This window comes from Babylonia areolata, chromosome 31, assembly GCF_041734735.1.
Source record: "Babylonia areolata isolate BAREFJ2019XMU chromosome 31, ASM4173473v1, whole genome shotgun sequence".
Lineage (NCBI taxonomy): Eukaryota > Metazoa > Mollusca > Gastropoda > Neogastropoda > Buccinidae > Babylonia > Babylonia areolata.
Window position 1 is genome coordinate 18,607,499 of NC_134906.1, and position 20,186 is coordinate 18,627,684.

Here is a 20,186-nt window from a genome sequence, read left to right on the forward strand (position 1 = left end):
CTCAACCATATAGGCCTACGCTACGCCAAATCTGCTTGAAAGAAAAAATAAAGACCAAGTGTCTGACCTACGCATTAACCCTATATGCGCTGATCAGGCCTTGAGGGCCTTCCCTAGGTTTGCATCAAACATTTTATCGCATGAAATAAGAAAGTTAAACAAAATAAACAAATAAGTACTGCACTTATTAAAAAGACCAATAGCCGCATGTACTGTCTCAGAAAAAAAATAGGTCTTTTAATGTGTGCAAGCAAATCCTACAAATGTTTTACTCATCTGTTATGGCGCCGTGTGCTTGACATTCACTTGACCAAACACGACAAATACAGTTTGGAAAAAAGTCATTAGGAAAGCGGGTGGGGTGGTGGGTAAAAGACAAGTCACTTTTAGCGACATGTACAATAGACTGGGGGAGGGGGGGCTGTTTTAGTTTATCGTCAGCTACTGTGAGTTCTTATCTGACTATTTTTAGTGTATTTTATGGTGCGTATGTTCATTTTTATGTTGGAGCCTGTGATTGCACACTTTAATTTCCATGTGGATTAATAAAGTGTTTTTGAATTTTGAATTGAAAATACATTGAAATAACTAACATAAAATGAGAGATAGGCCCAGTGTAGGCGGAAATTCATCAGGTTGATATGAAGCAATAACTAATGAAAGGAATTGAAAATGAAATAAAAGTAGCAAATCGAATTGAAATAAAATATTTTCATATCTGTGCTATATTGTTGTTGTTTTTCAGTAGTCAGTGTTGCAATCCATAAATTCAATACAAAGGAATTCTCCATTGCAGGGGAATAAAATCTTATTTACAACAATCAAATACTTACGTTTAACAATAAAAGTTTCAAAAATCAATCAAAACAAACAACACAAAAAATGATAAGCACGAAAATCTCACATTGCTTCATCCATTGTTTGTAAGAATGTGTTTGGCGAAAATCGCAAAGGTCAAAGACTACATGATTATTCTGACGTAGGATTTTTAACATCGGTTTTATCAGCAGCTGATTACAGGACTGAGAATTAAAAAAGAGAACCATTGATCATTAATGCAGAAAAAAATGTCTGTGTCATTTCATGCTGTTCTTTCATGGACACCTCAGTTTCAGTTCCTCTCCACTTCCATGCTTGGGAAGAATATCTGTCAATGTCGGTGTCGGCAGATTCGTGGTGGGGCTGTCGTTGGAAGAGATGTGGTGCTGTTCTCCACTTTGGATGGGGGCCGTTGGGGGGACGCACGCTCATTCTGGCTTCACGATTAAACGATTATTGTCATCAGTACGGGGCTTAGTAGGTTGTGTCCTGCGAATGCTACATCAGAACAGGCACTACTGAACACCACCAAAGTGACTCGGAAGCAGTGCAGGGTCTCATCTTGTGTGTGGGGTCCTTGCGACCAAACATCGATAGTTCCCAGCGGAATGCCGGCGCTCAAAACTACGGCAGACGAGCCTAGTAGCAGCTGTGTATGGGGTACTCGGAATGAGCGGCGTGAGAGTAGTAATACTTAAACGGGTTGCAAAAAGAAAAGAAAAAAAAAGTGTATCCCAAAACACATCAGAATCCTGGGGCAGACTAACATCCTCACGGTCTGGTTGTTGGTGCAGATGCTTCTTCCTTTCATCCACGGGGAGAAGCCCTACCCTGCAGCCATGGTGGACGACAAGGGGAGGAGGGCGGTCATCCTGCGATCTGAAACGGCCCAACAGGTGGAGGACCACTTCCGGAAAGTGTGCGTGCAGATGGGGTCAGCAGCGGGTCTGGCGTTCGCTGCCATACGAAACAGCGTTGTCATGAAGAAGACTATTCTCAGGTAGGTTTTTGGTGTTTGAACAGAAAAAAAACAACAACCAGAAACGTCTTAAGCAACATTTTGTTCTCGGGCAGGTGTTTGGTGTTTGAATAGAAAAAACAGAAGTGTAGAGCAACATTTTTTATCAAAAGAGAAAATAATACTTAAAGGCTTCCTTTCAGGGAAGTTAATGTGGTGATTGTCAGAATGCCTATCTGAAATGGGCATAATTTTATTATTTTTATTTTTATTTTTTTAAAACTTATTTGGGGCATCCCTTGTTAAGCCACTGATTACTTCGTTACCTCGCCGAAGTGCACGAGTATCCCTTGAAATAGAGATCGACGCTCACCGCTTCAGCTTCTCCCTTTAAAGCTAGTGTCTAACAGAGTGACCGGATCTTCTTCAGAATTTTTTTTTTTTTTTTAATTAAAAAAAAAGTTTCTTTATTGGCTAAATTCCATCGGATTTTCCTGGTGGTTTGTTTCAGAAATGAGACACTAACCTTTTCCAGGTAAAAAACAACCACCACCAAACACTGATATCTGAAATGAGTAACTATTCTTAGAAGCCGTACATATTCTGACATAGTTTCGTTTTATTCCTGTTGTCAGTTAACGTAAGCATATGTACAAATAAACAACCTATATTGACAGAGTGGTCATGGCAATGTCGAAAAGTATTAGACACAAAAATGAAATTTTATTACAATACACCCAAATGACAGTAGTAAAATAAAAATAAAAATAAAAAAGATTTATGACAAATCAAATTAAGTTCGTGAACTTTCAGGTCCTATTCCCGTGTGTGGACCATCGGGGACAGCATCTTACGAGCCAGACAGAACAAACAGGACCCCATCCAGGCCCTCATGGCAGTGGAAGATGTCAAGGCCCTGGCTGTCGGCAAAATCTGCGATGTCACCCGCGAAACCAGCGGCGGTTTTACCCGTGGGCGCGTTCAAATCGAAGGGGTGGCCTATGACCCGGCTCGGACAGCGGAGGACCAGACTGATGACGGCGGGGAGATGCTGCGCCTGGTGCTGGATTTTCAGAACGAAAATCTGGTGGTCAGAAAGATGGACGAGGTAAGGTTCCATACATCTTCAGGAAATCATGACGAATGGACTGTGGGGTTCATCGGATGAGGTAAGGTTCCATACATCTTCAGGAAATCATGACGAATGGACTGTGGGGTTCATCGGATGAGGTAAGGTTCCATACATCTTCAGGAAATCATGACGACAGGACTGTGGGGATCATCGGATGAGGTAAGGTTCCATACATCTTTCAGGAAATCATGACGAATGGACTGTGGGGTTCATCAGTATCGTGACAGTAACTTGACTGCAAGTTAGTTCATTAGTGTAAATCGAGAAGAGTAGGCGGGACAAGACTCATCCCTGGGGCGCACCGGTGTTCAGTATAGGTAAATCCCTTGTGTCACCATGAAATGAATGCGATATTTATCAATGCCAATGCCGTTTTGGAGCCGAGATTCTTCTGCACCTGGATTGACTCATAACCAAAAATGCAAACCCCAGCTTTTATCTGGTCCTAAGGGGACGCGTACCACTAAGACATCAAAATTGTTACACTTTGTCATGATATCACTTCTTTTTTTTTCTTTTTTTTTTCCGTGTCCTTGGACGATTTTCTCTTCTGAAATAGTTTCGTACATCTAATTTCATTCTTAAAGTACAGCTCCAGTCTCCGGAAATATCACATGTTCATTTACAGAAATATTCTGTGTGTTCACCTTTTTTTTTCCCCAAGAAAATCTGGTCTGTTACCACTACTGGGTCCATACAAGTTCACCAAGGTCAACTTCTTTTTCAAAAATTAAATATTCATCAAATATAACAACCTTGCTGATCTCTTACAACATCAAAAAAATTCTATTCAAATTTGTTGTTAAAAAGTATAGCCACACCACTTTTGTTTGCTTTAGAGCCACCGAACCAGACTGGCTCGAAGAAAATGTTCTGTCTTTATCGGTAGGTGTGTCTTCTGCAGACAGAAGTTACTGGCATCTTTCTTCCGCAGAAACTGAAAAAAAATCTTTTACTTGAATTATTTAATCCATTGCAGTTGTAGGAACAAATTTTAAAAGAATTGTTGGTTACCATCGTCATAACACAATAAGGTACTATTCATAGTGAGGAACAATAACTGAGAATTGTCACACGGAGAGAGTGAGTGTGTGTGAGAGAGATAGAGAGGGGGAGTGGGGGGTGGGCGACAGACAGACATACAAGTCAAAGAAAATCCGATTCAGTAATATATTTTTTTTTTTCTCTCAAGGCCTGACTAAGCGTGTTGGGTTACGCTGCTGGTCAGGAATCTGCTTGGCAGATGTGGTGTAGTGTATATAGATTTGACCGAACGCAGTGACGCCTCCTTGAGCTACTGATACTGGGCAACATTCACAGTAATCTGGTTTTTTAAATATGTTGACAGAAAGGGAAAGAACTCCAGATCATGGCCGTGGTACCAGACGTCATTTCCATCATGGACGCCGCCACGGCAGAACCGATTTCGACGGAGGAGTTGCGTTACGGTCAGAGGGTGATGGTGATCACCCTCCCCGCCCCTTCCCGCATGACCTCCCCTGAAGCCTTGCAGGTCGTGGGGCCCGCCGCCTTCGGCTGTCCTGATGTGGAGTTCGCTCCCCTTGGCCGCTATCGGGAACCCGAGCCTCTGGCTCCGGTGTGAACATCCCCAGAATGACTTGGTTCCATCGCCCCACCCTCCCTGTGTGTTTATTCTCCGCGAACGAACGTGGGTCCACACTCCCCCAAAGACCTTGAGTCCCTGCTCCCCATAAAAACTGGCCTGGGCTACATCCTACCCGGGGTAATGTTTGGCCTAAGCCAGTTTGTATCCCCTGAGCTATTTCTTACCCCTTCTCTTTTTCTCTGAGGTAATTGATATTTGAAGAGTGCCAAGATTAACAATATTAGAATGAAGGGTATGTGAACTGCGAGGAATTTATTTCACACAATAGTTATTACCAATGGGCTTTTATTCAAAACTGGAAATTTATCAATGAACCTGTTGCTTGGATAAAACTGTTTTCTTATTTGCAATTAAAATTTTCGATATGGAACACCTATTTTAATTGATATTATCTTTGAACATGAAGTTCGTTCCGAGAGACGTTCAGTCGTTCTGATGTACAGTGACTGCTTTTGATGAATTATGCTTAGTAATCTTGAGTTGGAAATAGAAAGAGGGAGACGTAGTGGCACACCACGAGAGTTTGCAAGGTTTGTAATATGGCTGTGATTGGGGATGAGTTCTATCTTATAATGGAATGCACAAAGTAAAATGGCTTCCGTGTGCATGAAAAAAATATTTGTCTCCGAAGTCGGTTTTCATTTTTGTTTGTTTGTTTTTTGTTCATAGGAAGCAGATGGAATTTGTTACCTGTAAGTTGTCCGCGGTTAATGGTGGTCAATGGTGGTCAGTAGTGGTCCATATATAGTGGTCAGTGGTGGTCAGTAGTGCTCTGTGATTGTGGTCAGTGGTGGTCAGCAGTAGTCAGAGGTAGTCAGCAGACAGCAGTGGACAGTAATAGGCAACGGTGGTTATTAGTGGACAGTGATGTCAGTGGTTAGTGGTGGTCAGCAGTGGTCAGTTGTCAGAAGTGGTCAGTGGTCAGAACTGGTTAGTGGTCAGAAGCGGTCAGCAGTGGTCAGAGGTCAATAGTCATAAGTGGTCAGTATATAGTGGTCAGTGGTTGGTTCTGGTCGGTCAGTGGTTAGTGGTTGTAAGTGATCAGTAGTGCTAGTAGTCAGTGGTGGTCAATGGTGGTCAGCTGTCAGTAGTGGTCAGTGTTGCTCAACAGTGGTCAGTGGTGGTCAGCATTAGTCAGTGGTCATCAGTGGTCAATGGATGTCACCGGTGGTCAGTGGTCAATAATGGTTAATGGTCAGTAAATGGTGGCTAGCAGTGGTCAGTAGTTGTCAATGGTTAGCGGTGATCAGCAGTAGTCAGTGGTCAGTGGTGGGCAGCAGTGGATAGCGGTCAGCAGTGGTCAGTAGTAGTCAGTGGACTGTAGTGGTCAGTAGTGGTAAGCGGTGGTCACTGGGTAGTGGTTGTCAGTGACCAGCAGTGGTCAGTTTGCAGTTAATAAAATCAAAAACAAAAAACCAGGACGTCTTGATAATGCACAAATGTGACAAAACAACGCAGTCTGAAGATGTTGACGTAGTGGTCAGCAGTGGCAAGTACTGGTTAGTAATGGCCAACAGTATAGTGAAATCCTGCTAAAACGTTGCAATATTTCATACAATGTGATGCAAGCTGAACTCTGATAGTGGTCAGTAGTGGTCATACAGTAGTCTAACATCTTCAAAGACATAGACCTAGGGGGATATAGACCTGGGGAAACATAGACATGCTCCCCTGCACTGCATGCCAACTAGGTCACTGTTAACCTCTCTGGTGTTGTCTGAAAGTGAGCATGATGTGAGTGGGCGTGGCATGGCACGTGAAGGACATCACGGGTATGTCTGTGGGTGGGTGGTGGTGGTGGTGTGTGTGTGTTTGTCTGTGTGTGTGAACATAGACGCTAGCGTCAAAAACAGGATTGCTTAAGTCAGCGCCGCCTTTGGGAGACTGTGAGAACGTCTGGGAGCGGAGACAACTCAGCTCTACCACTAAGCTGAAGGTCTACTGTGCAGTGGTCCTTACCACCTTCCTTTACGCCAGCGAGACCTGGACTGTCTATAGCAGACACGCCAAACAGCTCAACCTGAGCTGTCTCTGCAGACTCCTCCACATCAGGTGGCAGGACAAAGTGCCCGACACGGAAGTCTTGGCACGAGCTGGCCTCTGCAGCGTCTAAACCCTTCTGTAGAATGTCCAAGCCAAGTGGGCTGGACATGTGGTGAGAATGTCACACAGCCGACTGTCTAATCAGCTGCTGTGTCAGGGCAAGCGCTCAGTTGGAGGACAGAAGAAATGGGGGGGTAAGAACCAGCCTGGGCTACTTCTTACCCCGGGTAAGAACCAGCCAGGGATAAGATCTGGCCTGTTACACCGGTCAAGAAGTCGCGAGATAAACTACTGAGGTTTTAAGGTATTTAAAAGCGTAACTGAGATCCATTAAAAGTACACCCACAAAGGTCGAGGTGAGTTAAGACATAACCCAGCTGTGTCAGGTCGCATCTCACACCCCAGGGATTTATAAATAGATGGACTGTACCATCACATAGCTGGCCGCACGATATTCGAAGACGAGCGTGCTGTGCGCGCGTCGGCCATTGTCTGCCCAAAGTCCAGAGAGCGAGAAAGCCAAACAGTATCATGTCGTGAGGGCTGCTGTTTATTGCCCCAGAAAACCTCAAAGAAACAATGTACTGAAATGTCGGGTGTTCAAATGAGAAAGACACCCCATTCTTGTTCAAACATCATTACTGAGAGAGAGAGAGAGAGAGAGAGAGAGAGAGAGAGAGAGAGAGAGAGCAAATGTTTATTCAGATTAAGGCCTCGGCCCCATACTTAAGGCATTTACACGTACCATGTAACTATTCAACACAGGATACATTTTTTCTTCATCTTCTCCGAGAAATAATTCACAGCTTATATATCAGATGAAATCTTAGTTACAACAGACATTTAAAGTGTTTTTGCGTGTCTTGGCAGTTTACAACGGTGGATGTTTTTCATATTTGTTCAATATTATGCTTCAAGCATTATTCATGCAATATAAGAATTTATCATTATTCACTTTGGGGCAGAGTCCATTTAAAAGTCCGTGCTTCGACCATCCCTCCCCCCTCCCCCACCCCATATTTACTCAGTGCAAGTCCGGCCACAGCAGCAGTTGTATTTGTTTTTGTTTTTTGTATTTGTATCGCTTTTTATCACAACAGATTTCTCTGTGTGAAAATCGGTCTGCTCTCCCCGGGGAGAGCGCGTCGTTACACTACAGCGCCATCCCCCCTTTTTAAAAAAAAAATTTTTCCAGCGTGCAGTTTCATTTGTTTTACCTATCGAAGTGGATTTTCTACAGAATTTTGCCAGGAACAACCCTTTTGTTGCCGTGGGTTGTTTTACGTGCGCTAAGTGCATGCTGCGTACGGGACCTCGGTTTATTGTCTCATCCGAATGACTAGCGTCCAGACCACCACTCAAGGTCTAGTGGAGGGGGAGAAAATATCGGCGGCTGAGCCGTGATTCGAACCAGCGCGCTCAGATTCTCTCGCTTCCTAGGCGGACGCGTTACCTCTAGGCTGTCACTCCACGTGTACAGGTAATCTTCTTCTTTTTTTTTCTGTTATTGTCTTTTTCTTCTTTTTTTTGTTTTTGTTGGTGTTGTTGTTTTTTTTTGTTTTTTTTTATTTGTTTAATTAATTAACAGCGCTAAGTTTAGTAAGCGTAGGCAGTTTCCTTACGTCTTCGCATGGCCTTTAGAACAGAATCAGAGCCAAGGAAACTTAATTAGCGCCGCTCAGATCGCTCATTCAAACCAGCCCAGGAATTTAAACCCGGATACGTTTTTTGTTAGTTTTTTGTTTGTTTGTTTGTAATTGTTTTTATTTTCACACCCCACCCCCACTTCAGTGAATAAAAGGAAGCCTGTACACGATTTCCAAAATCTTTCAAGCGAGAAATTACATCCTGGATACAGCGTTGTTCGTTATTGAGTAAAAAAAAAAAAAAAAACAACCCAAAAAACCCATTAATTTTTATTTTCTACTAACTTTTATTTTATTTTATTTTTCGTTTATTGATGTCAAAAATGTATTTATCAAATAATCTATTCAAGTATTTATTTATTTATTCACGTATTTTATGTTAATGTTTTACACAAACCTGGGAAAGCCTCTCAAAGCCAGATCAGCGCGTTTGGCTAATGCGAAGATCGGGCACCTGCCCTTTTTTTTCAGCAGATATGTCGACCGCAGTCTACATGGATCAGTCCCTACGCTTTTGACAAGTCCTTGAAACTGAGACTGAGTAGATAAAGTAACAGTACGAAATGATATATTTCTATATGATAGTGTTATGGCCTGCCGCTGTGAGCCTTTGCAACACACTAAATCTCTCAAAAAAAAACTTGTTCGATCAACATCGTATCACATTGGTCATCGTAAGCGCGTGCAGTGCACGGTCAGCCAATCACGGCTGTCCACGGCACGCTTAGACGAGTGAAGACTGTCCGAAAAAGAATGTCAGTTTAACTTGAGTGGAGTGAACGACGAAAGAAGAGACAAAAATAAAGCCAAGTACATCGTAACAACAACGATGATAATAATAATAATTATCATTTACACACACACACACACACACACACACACACACACACAATTTCTTCAAAGTTTGACAATCTCTTCTCCTGTTGAAAAAAATGTTTTCGTTCAACCCCCGAAAACGGAGTATGGCTGCCTACGTGGTGGGGTAAAAACGGTCGTACACGTAAAAGCCCACTCGTGTACATACGAGTGAACGTTGGAGCCCACGAACGAAGAAGAAGAAGAAGAGTGTGTATGTGCGAATGAGCGTATGCAGGCATCAATGCAGAAAAAGTATGTGTATGCATACATGTGATGTGGCTCATAAGCATGTGTGTGTGTGTGTGTGTCTGTCTGTCTGTCTATGTGTGTATGCGTGTGTGTCGGAGGGAAGGGAGTGAACATTGTTCGTGCTCGCTTGATTGTGCAAGTTTGTAAAGGACATGCGAGGGAAAAGCTCAGTGAGAGGAAGCCACAAGAGGTTTCCTTTGAAAATTGAAAGAGGGGGGCTTGAAAGGTGTCGCACCAACTGCATGTCACTGTGCAAATCAAAAGCACTCAAGGACGCGTCAGCCACGTTCGTTGTCGGCATACAATTTGAAAAGGAGGGGGTGGGTGAGAGAGGGGCAGTGAAGGGGGTGGAGGCGATATGGAAAGGAAGGGGGTCGGGGGATTCTCGCAGTAGATGGGGAAGGGAGTGGATCGGGAGAGTCCTTAAGGGCTGGCGGTCAATGGGACTAACTCTCAGGGCGTACGTGTCGCCCACCTGCACACAGGCCTTTCCATTGCCAAGGCAAAGATTCGCAGTGAACAGAAAACACACACACTGATACACAATGGTTACTGTGTATTTCATTATCACATAACGTGGTCTCGCCCTTTCTCCCAAGTTTGACTGAGAAATCAAACTGAGCGTCATACAGATGAGACGATAAACCGAGGTCACGTATGCAGCACATGCTTTGCGCACTGAAGAAGAATCCATGGCAACGTAGGTGTTGTCCTGTGGCACAATTCTGCAGAATAAGTCCACTGACTCGTTATTGGTACACAAAATGCTTGCACTCCAGGCTTGACTTGGCGCTTTGGGTTATGCTACTGGTCAGGCATCTGCCTAGCAGATGTGGTGTAGCGTATATGGATTTGTTCGGACGAAGGGACGCCTCCATGAGAAACTGAAACTTATCGCATAATTGTATGTGCATTTTTTTCAGGTCTGCTTCATAATTATTTTCTTTATTGACTGCTTAATACAAAGAAGCAGTTGTTAGGGTAGGTATGCCTAACTGCGAACGATTAGATTTTCAATCATTAGACATATTGTTGGAACATCGTTCAACATCGCACCAGACTGTTGTATTTTGGTTTTGATCTCTCTCTCTCTCTCTCTCTCTCTCTCTCTCTCTCTCTCTCACACACACACACACACACACACACACACACACACGCACACACACACACACACACGTTTAAACACACTCACCCCACATCACACACAACTACACCCTTTTGCAATGTATCCCTCGTGATAGTCTGCTCGGCTTCCTACTCCTGCCACACCTGTCTCAACTCCCGGACCTTTTTCTTCCTTCCCATTGTCCTCCACTGCTCAGTCACCATCTTCTTCTTCCACTGTCTGTCTGCCTGACTCACCTGCTTCACCATTACATTCCTCTCTCCTTACCTCTGATCTCTTTCATGCCTGTCTGTTCAATGCTCAATCTGTCTGCCCTGATCAAAAGACTGGCTATTTTTCTGATTTTATTTTTGAAAATAACTTTGATATTGTATTTCTTACCGAAACCTGGTTAAAGTCACAAGGTCACAAACCCAAACTTAAACAACTGACCCCCCCCTCCCCCCGGATACAAAACTATGTCACGTCCTCGACTGTCTCGTGGAGGTGGCATCGCCACCGTCTACAGAGACATCTTGGAGTCTTCCCTCCCCTTCTCCCATATTCACGCCTTTCCACATGATACCTTCGAAATGCTAGAAGTCACTCGCAGTGTTCCCGGTCACTCAATCATCTTCTGTTGTCTCTATCGTCCTCCTCCTAGTCGTAAAAACAACCTAACGTCTTCTCTGTTTCACGATGAGTTCCGAACACTACTTGATTACTACAACCTTCGTTCTGGCAAATTTATCAATTTTCATTTCGACAACCAAACTTCCACTGATGTCAAACGCCTATGTCTATCTCTGTCCACCCATTCTCTCTCTCAGTTCGTTACAGAACCAACACACAGATCTGGCCATACGTTGGACTGGCTCATCGCACGTGACTCTGATGCCATGGTTGCGTCAGTGACTGTAACTGACAAACTTTCTTCCGACCATTCTGCTGTTATATTCTTGCTTAATATTTCAAAACCTACCAGAACCAAAAAATCTGCTACTCGTCGCAACCTGAAATTCATCAACATTAACACTTTTTCTTCTCAAAATGCTGAACGCCTTTCCAAAATTTCTTCCCGTACCGACGTCTCTACACATTACAACACTGTCTTCTCTCAACTGCTGGATGAACATGCACCCCCCACTACCCGCATACTCCCTGACAGACCTTCCGCCCCATGGTACACACAAGATATTCGACTTACAAAACGCAACTGGAAAGACGATGGTGATCAACAAAACTGCAAGTCCACAATCAAATATTCCGAAAACAAATAAATAAAGTCAAACATATGATCTCATCAGCAAAGACAAACTTCTTTTCTTCTCAAGTTCTCGATGCCACATCCACCAAATCTCTTTACTCTGTCATGCCAAATCTTCTTGGAACTGCAAAAAAGACTCCTCTTCCTTCTGCCTACACTTTATCTGAACTCCCCAATGTCTTCTCCTCTTTCCAACCTGCTCATCCTAATCCTCAATTCAGCGGTACTCCTCTCCATTCCTTTAATCCATTGACTGAAACAGAAGGTCATGAAATCCTGAAAGAAATGACAATAAAATCCTGTGAGCTGGATCCTATACCAGCCTCGGTCTTTCCCAGTGTGTCTCACAACTTCTCCCAACAATCACCAATATTGTCAACTCATCCCTTCTCACTGGAACGTTTCCATCCACTTTCAAAACTGCAATCGTCCGGCCTCTTCTGAAGAAACCCAACCTTGACGCAAACATTTTGAAAAACTATCGACAGTTTCTAATCTTCCATTCATGTCCAAACTCCTTGAAAAAGCTGTCCTAAAGCAGCTCAGCAACCACCTTTGTTTCAACAATCTCATCCACCCATTTCAGTCTGCCTATCGCGCTGACCACAGCACCGAAACCACTCTCCTCCACAACCTGAACAATCTACTGATAGCGTTCGACTCCGGAAAAAATTCCCTTCTCACTCATCTCGACTTGTCAGCCGCCTTTGACACGATAGACCATTTCTTCTTTCCAGTCTTAATCTTACATTTGGTGTCAACGGCACTGTTCTAAACTGGTTTAAGTAATTTCCTGTAACTGTATTTAGATATATTATTTTCAGATTTCACCCTCATTTCACCCTTCATTCACATCTCCCACTCCTTCTAACCGATAATACTCAAATGTATTCATAAATACTTTAACAAAATGTCTTCAATCTCCGATATGTGTGACAGGATATAAAACAAAATTCCTCCACTCTCTCTGTTGGAATGAGAAGCAGGCAATGGCGGCAGCGTTTTATCGCTGCTGACACTGAGACATTACTACCGGAAGGTGCTAAGATTGTAGAGGTGCATAGTTGAATACACCAAATACATTACTGACGACGTAAAGCTGTAGGTTGGGACAGTCAGACTCCACATTAGATGGCCCACATTAGATAGCCCCAATTTGTCGCCTGCCAAAATTGTCATCGGCGACAATTATTAGGCTAGGCCTCGTTCCTCAAATTGTCACCAAAATCCAATCTATTGCCGGCGAGAACTTTGATCAACACTCAGTCCCCAGTTTCTTGACAGCTGGAAAATTGTCGTCTGTGACAAGTGGTGCTGACCAGTTGGTTCAACTGCTTTAACTATCTAATAGCATCGGGTGCTAAGATAGCTAATTCTCTAGACTCGAGTTTTCGAACATTATTTTGTGTGTATGTGAGCGTTCGTGGTCGCACGCGCACGTGTGCGTGTGCGTGTGCGTGTGTGTGTGTGTGTGTGTGTTTACGAAGGGCAGATGAGGCGATGCGCAGTGTGATCTCTCTCTCTCTCCCTCCCCTCCCCCCTCACCCCTCTCCACACACACACACAATAACAAGACACACACACACACACACACACACACACACACACACACATTTATATATGTGTGTGTGTGTGTGTGTGTGTATTTTGGTGTGTGTGTGTGTGTGTGTTATTTCACGTATGTATAATCTCTCTCTCTCCCTCTCTCTATCTCTCCCCCCCCCCCCCCATCTCTTTCTCTCACACACACATGCACGCACACATTCACAGAGAGAAAGAGACAGACAGGCAGAGAGGCAGACAGACAGATACATGCATCAAAATAAGAGAAACAGAATGTGTCAAAGTAAAGTCGGTACAGAAGTTGATCCAGCCCAACAGTTCATTCTCTCAATTAGGTGACACACCTGCCTTATTTGTCGCGCTTTGCGACAAATTTGGTTTTGGCGACACTTTGGGGAATGAGGCGCCTGTTCAAAAATGTCGTCAGCGACAATTTGAGCAAGCGACAGTTTGGTCCGTCACATGTGTGCGCTCAGCGACACCTAAAACCTGTTTTGATAACCCTGTATCTCTGATTTGTGCATGTTGGGTCGTACACACAGGCAGGTTTCTCTTCTGTCGAGCAAGTGAGTCTCAATGCTGTTGGAATTGTTTTGCAGTTTACTACCTCATGGCTGTCTGTCTTTCCGTCTTTGCTTGTCTCTGTCGGTCTTTCCGTCTTTGTTTATCTGTCTGTCTTTCCGTCTCCTCTATGCATGTCCTAAAAATGGTAACATATTTCATCGATACCGAATGAGTCACGGTTAAATCTTTCGTTTTCCAGCCAATTGAACTCATATGTCGATGCATACTGAAATGAATTTGACGTATGTAGGAGACTTTTTTTTCTTTCTTTATTTTTCCATGATTCAAATGAGGGTCGGTGTGTGTGTGAGTGTGTGTGTGTGAGTGTGTGTGTGTGTGTGTGTGTGTGTGTGTGTGTGTGTGTGTGTGTGTGTGTGTTGGTTGGTAATAAATTTAAGGTCTTTTCACAAAAGTGATTTAGACGTAAAAGAAAATTGTGTGCCTGCGCGCGCGTTCGCCCGCGTGTTTGTCAATGTCTCTATATAAAGACAAGTGTTCTCAATACAATGTGTATCATATGAGGAACGATATAAGTTCAGGACTGACAGGTCTCAGGCAATAAATCAATAAAATAAAAAAAGAGAAGAAAATAAAAAAAAATCCCACACAATTAAAAGTACCGCCTGAAACCTTCTTAACATTTATGTTTGTTTATATCGTCAGCAACACATGAAAAGTTTTCGTTCTTTTTGTGATATGATATGTGTATCAGAGTTGATCTAAAGTAGTCATGTGTATGTTTATCCTGCTTACCCTGTTTATGAGACTTTCTCCCTCTCTCTCCCTCTCTCTCTCTCTGTATTAGGAGGAAATTGAGCACATCTTGGAAATTTCTAAGACGTGCTGTGAAAACTGCCCTGCTAATTACGATTTATTAATTATTAAGTTGAATATGAACAACCACAAGCGAGATAGCTTAAGAAGGTCAGAACACGATGGCAGCTGAAAGTATATATGTAAGTTTTCGAGAAGTTTGTGGACGCTATGTGGCGTGGGTTTTTTGTTTGTTTGTTTGTTTGTTTTTTGTTTTTGTTTTCCATACCAACCGTGCAATGTTTAGCAGACGCCATGTTGACATTTACACTGCGCGACCAAGAAGATCGCATGCGATGTGTGTTTCGGACTGTTATCTTGTTGCAAGTGCTACTGCCTGCCACTCAAACCGAATCTTAAGGGGGCGCTTAATCTGGCCCAACTGATGAGACGGAGAGAACGCTTCAAGTAATGTTTGACAGGCTATAATATATATATATATATATATATTACATTCATGTCCTTAAGAGTTAATGCTCGCTTCGAAGCGCTGAGTGATCATAATTATGATGATGTCGACATTTCTTCCTCTCCACTCCTCTGTGTGACTGATGGAGTGACCGTCCACGGCTTGTTGTGAACACAACTCATTCCGCCTGGAGTAGAAAGTGTGGATAATTATTGTCGAAGTTTACATCCACGGACTTTGACAAATTACGATCGACAACGCGTGGAATAAGGGCTAGAGACTGATCAGTGTTTTTCATGACATGAGGTTGTTAGATGAGGGCAGAAACTGTTTTTCATGACATGATGTTGTTAGATGAGGACAGAAACTGTTTTTCATGACATGATGTTGTTAGATGAGGACAGAGACTGTTTTTCATGACATGAGGTTGTTGGATGAGGGCAGAGAGTGATCAGTGTTTTTCATGACATGAGGTTGTTAGATGAGGACAGAGACCGATCAGTGTTTTTCATGACATGAGGTTGTTAGATGAGGACAGAGACCGATCAGTGTTTTTCATGACATGAGGTTGTTAGATGAGGACAGAGACCGATCAGTGTTTTTCATGACATGAGGTTGTTGGATGAGGACAGAGAGTGATCAGTGTTTTTCATGACATGAGGTTGTTAGATGAGGACAGAGAGTGATCAGTGTTTTTCATGACATGAGGTTGTTAGATGAGGACAGAGAGTGATCAGTGTTTTTCATGACATGAGGTTGTTAGATGAGGGCAGAGAGTGATACAGTGTTTTTCATGAGGTTGTTGGATGAGGTCAGAGAGTGATCAGTGTTTTTCATGACATGAGGTTGTTAGATGAGGACAGAGAGTGATCAGTGTTTTTCATGACATGAGGTTGTTAGATGAGGGCAGAGAGTGATCAGTGTTTTTCATGACATGAGGTTGTTGGATGAGGACAGAGAGTGATCAGTGTTTTTCATGACATGAGGTTGTTGGATGAGGACAGAGACTGATCAGTGTTTTTCATGAAGTTGTTGGATGAGGACAGAGAGTGATCAGTGTTTTTCATGAGGTTGTTGGATGAGGACAGAGAGTGATGAGTGTTTTTCATGAGGTTGTTGGATGAGGTGAGAGAGTGATCAGTGTTTTTCATGAGGTTGTTGGATGAGGACAGAGAGTGATAGAGTGTTTTTCATGAGGTTGTTGGATGAGGACAGAGAGTGATCAGTGTTTTTCATGAGGTTGTTGGATGAGGACAGAGAGTGATCAGTGTTTTTCATGAGGTTGTTGGATGAGGACAGAGAGTGATAGAGTGTTTTTCATGAGGTTGTTGGATGAGGACAGAGAGTGATCAGTGTTTTTCATGAGGTTGTTGGATGAGGACAGAGAGTGATCAGTGTTTTTCATGAGGTTGTTAGATGAGGGCAGAGAGTGATCAGTGTTTTTCATAACATCAGGTTGTTAGATGAGGGCAGAGAGTGATCAGTGTTTTTCATGAGGTTGTTAGATGAGGGCAGAGAGTGATCAGTGTTTTTCATAACATCAGGTTGTTAGATGAGGGCAGAGAGTGATCAGTGTTTTTCATGAGGTTGTTGGATGAGGACAGAGAGTGATCAGTGTTTTTCATGAGGTTGTTAGATGAGGGCAGAGAGTGATCAGTGTTTTTCATAACATCAGGTTGCTAGATGAGGGCAGAGACTGATCAGTGTTTTTCATGACATGAGGTTGTTAGATGAGGGAGAGACTGATCAGTGTTTTTCATGACCTGAGGTTGTTAGATGAGGGAGATGATCAGTGTTTTTCATGACATGAGGTTGTTAGATGAGGGAGATGATCAGTGTTTTTCATGACCTGAGGTTGTTAGATGAGGGAGATGATCAGTGTTTTTCATGACATGAGGTTGTTAGATGAGGGAGATGATCAGTGTTTTTCATGACCTGAGGTTGTTAGATGAGGGAGATGATCAGTGTTTTTCATGACATGAGGTTGTTGGACTTGGCACCCCCACCCAGCAGTCCCCCAGGCCGTCACAAAGAGACCTCCTCCACCACACAAGATCTGGGTTCTCTCAGTTATCACGAGAATCCCAACCACGAACCAAACCACAGGATGGCTATACATCCACATTTCTTTCCCTCCTCTGTGTGACTGACGGAGTGAACGTCCACGCTGTGTTGTGAACAGACTCATCCCGTCTTGAGGGGGAATGATTGTGGATATTGCCCACACGATCCCGCTGCCAACACAGAGGGTTAAAGAAATGGAAATCTTCTCCAAAGGAACACATCGGCTGGTGGGTCTAATGTCTATCACTGCACACAGCGCGACACAGGGTCCGGGCTGGGATAGGCCACAACACAGGTCACAACGTGGGCAATGTCCACAAGTCTTCTGCTTCAAGACAGAATGAACAGTGTTCACAACAAGGCGTGGACGTTCCCTTCGCCAATCACACAGAGGAGTGGAGGGGAAGAAATGTGGAGACAGCCACAATGGTGTAGCTAGAAGAACAACGGCAGACTGAGCCGCGGGAACCACCCCAAGAAAACCCTAATGACGTCAGCAGTACAACACCTCAACTGGGGAACGCCACTTCAGGTGACGACACGGCCAAATTTTATGACGCGGAGAGTGCTGACTCGGAAATCCCACCTACACATTTGCAGACACTGTCAGCCAGGACTTCGGTGTCTGCGGTGAAAAATCACGTGCGTGATGAAAAGCACGTGCCGTCCATGACTGATTCCCCATCTGCCACTGAGCCGGTGGAGGTCTCGCTCTGTGAGAAAGAAGAATGGTGACAAAGGACAGTTCACGCCGGACGAAAAGTGTGCACGATATTCACGTGCTGGTAACACCGCTGTGTCTTTACTGTGCTGCCATGAACAGTGAATGGGGGGTTGGCCGGGCATGTGACAGTGACAGTCAACCCACAAAACATGTGAGTTTTGTGACATGTAATGTTGTGGGGTTGAGTCGAGTTTATTATGAAGCAGGTATCAGTCCTTTATTTTATTTTAGAATTATATTTTGTTTTGCTTGTTGAGAACTTTTCTGCTTCATTTCCACTCGAGTTATTTCCATTAAATAATGTGTTCTTGTCACCCGATGTCAAAGTGATGGACGCTGCAACTTTGCAGAATTGTTGGGTGCTGTTGCAATATTAGTATTTTTTTTTATCACAAACAAAAAGCAACAACAAAAAAGCTTTCAGATGAAATAAAAGAGTTCACCTTTTTCATAGAACAAATTAGGCAAGATATCCACAATATTTCCTCTTTGGAAGGAATGAGCAGTGTTCACAGCAAGAAGAGGACGTTCACCCCGCCAGTCACAAAGAGGAGTGGAGGGGATATTGCCACAAATTCATGTGGAACATGATAATGGAGTTGTTCTGAAGCTTTCCACAGACCTGCTCAAACTGGATGGTGATGCTTGCTTGGTTGTTAATGTTATGTACCTCCTGTTACAGGGAAACTGATATTGTGTACGGTATCTCACTCATCAAACAATGTAACATGGGTGTTACTGAACATGCAGATCTACTGTTCATTTATCTTCGGAGACTTAAACGCCAGGACTGGAGTTGAAAACAGTGTTCCAATGACCGATATGTATGAGATTTTTGATATTTTTGGTTCCAGCGACACTGACGCTATTCAAGTGAGTAGTCGTATTTTTTCTGTAGACAAACAACTCATAAGTTTTCTAGAACAAAAGTAAGAATAATGCCTTCAAGTAATCGATTGGAATAAACCAAATTTCCCTAAAAAAATATTACAATGGTCTATTGAATTTTAGGCTTTCTCTTCTTCTTGCATCAAGCCACAGACCCACATTACTGCGCTCAGTTTCCTATGATATACGGCATTTAAGATCCGTAACGCATAGGCCTAGTAACCAAACGAACCGTAGCTGGTTGTGTTCAAGTGCGTCACAGTTTTGCTCAAACCTTGGACTCTTATTCTGTCTCTCCGTCTCTCTGTCTGTCCGTCTGCCTGTCTGTCTGTCTCTGTTTTTCGGTAATTTACCATCTGTTCACTGCAAGTAATTTCAAACGCGAAAGAAAAAAAAGGATATGAATAGTGTGTGTGTGTGTGTGTGTGCGCGCGCGCGCGCGCGTTAAGATGCCCTTTAGAAAAAAAAAAGTAAGAAAGCTGGAGGGGCGGGGTTTAATTGGAAAATTGGACTGAGCACATATCAAGTTGAGTCACTCTAATTTATTATCTGACAAGACAAACAGAACATACACATCAGGTACAATACATATCCATATTTACAGTATTGTTAACAACAAGAGCAACAAGAGCCAACAGCTTTTCTGTGGTTCAGCTTTCTTCAGGAAGGTATAATTATAGTCATGGTTACAACTTATGGGTGTAACCTTAATATGTTTTAAGTTGTCATTAAATTAACTGACACACTGGAAACTCGCCACAACACACACACACACACACACACACACACACACACACACACACACACACAAGCACGCACGTCTAGATTGCAAGCAAACGTATTTGGATATATATATATATATATATATCGTGGGCGCGCGCATACTGAGAGAGAGCGAGCCGTATAATAACCCAACCATGACATGCAAATTAGTACTGAGAAAAGGAAGGGTTGTAATGTTATATATAGCAAGATATGTATGTTTGCGATCTAGACGTACGCCCTTGTGTGTGTGTGTGTGTGTGTGAGAGAGAGAGAGAGAGAGAGAGAGAGAGAGAGAGAGAGAGAAGAAGAAGAAAAACAAACACAATCTGTCACGAATTCTAAATTTTCGGAACAGTCTCGTTCCTTCCTCCAGGGATGATTTGTTTACATGTTACCATGTACATGTGTGTGTGTGTGTGGAGGGCGGAGGGTGGGGGGAGCGGGTATAAATTATGAGCGTGCATGTGTGTATGCGATTGGAAAGGAAAGAAGGAAGTGGGCGTTGTGCTGGTACATGCACTGAAAGCATTCATGGACAATGACGGCTTCTTGAATAAAAAAGGAAATTAAAAAGGAAAAAGAAAAAAAAGAGAAAGGGATTAAAAAGGAAAAAGAAAGAAAATAAGTTCTTTTGAAGGCCCTCACAGCGGCTGCACAGTAGCTGGTAAACATATTGAGAAGGGTCCTTGTGC

General features: G+C 43.2%; 1 protein-coding gene and 1 pseudogene across 3 annotated transcripts in view; both read left to right on the forward strand.

The window, feature by feature from the left end:
* Positions 1 to 4,906, forward strand: part of LOC143276323 (uncharacterized) — a 44,633-nt gene extending 39,727 nt beyond the window's left edge. For both annotated transcript variants that reach the window (XM_076580834.1, XM_076580835.1), the window contains 3 exons: positions 1,614 to 1,819; positions 2,591 to 2,885; positions 4,258 to 4,906. In XM_076580834.1, coding sequence (XP_076436949.1) covers positions 1,614 to 1,819; positions 2,591 to 2,885; positions 4,258 to 4,512 — 756 coding nt within the window. In that variant the 3' untranslated portion in view covers positions 4,513 to 4,906. The remainder of the gene's footprint in view (positions 1 to 1,613; positions 1,820 to 2,590; positions 2,886 to 4,257) is intronic.
* Positions 4,907 to 13,736: 8,830 nt separating this feature from the next.
* The window catches only part of LOC143275838 (uncharacterized), a 40,071-nt pseudogene continuing 33,621 nt past the window's right edge, over positions 13,737 to 20,186 (forward strand). Inside the window, exon 1 of the transcript XR_013053471.1 lies at positions 13,737 to 13,833. The product of XR_013053471.1 is annotated as an uncharacterized LOC143275838 (transcript). The remainder of the gene's footprint in view (positions 13,834 to 20,186) is intronic.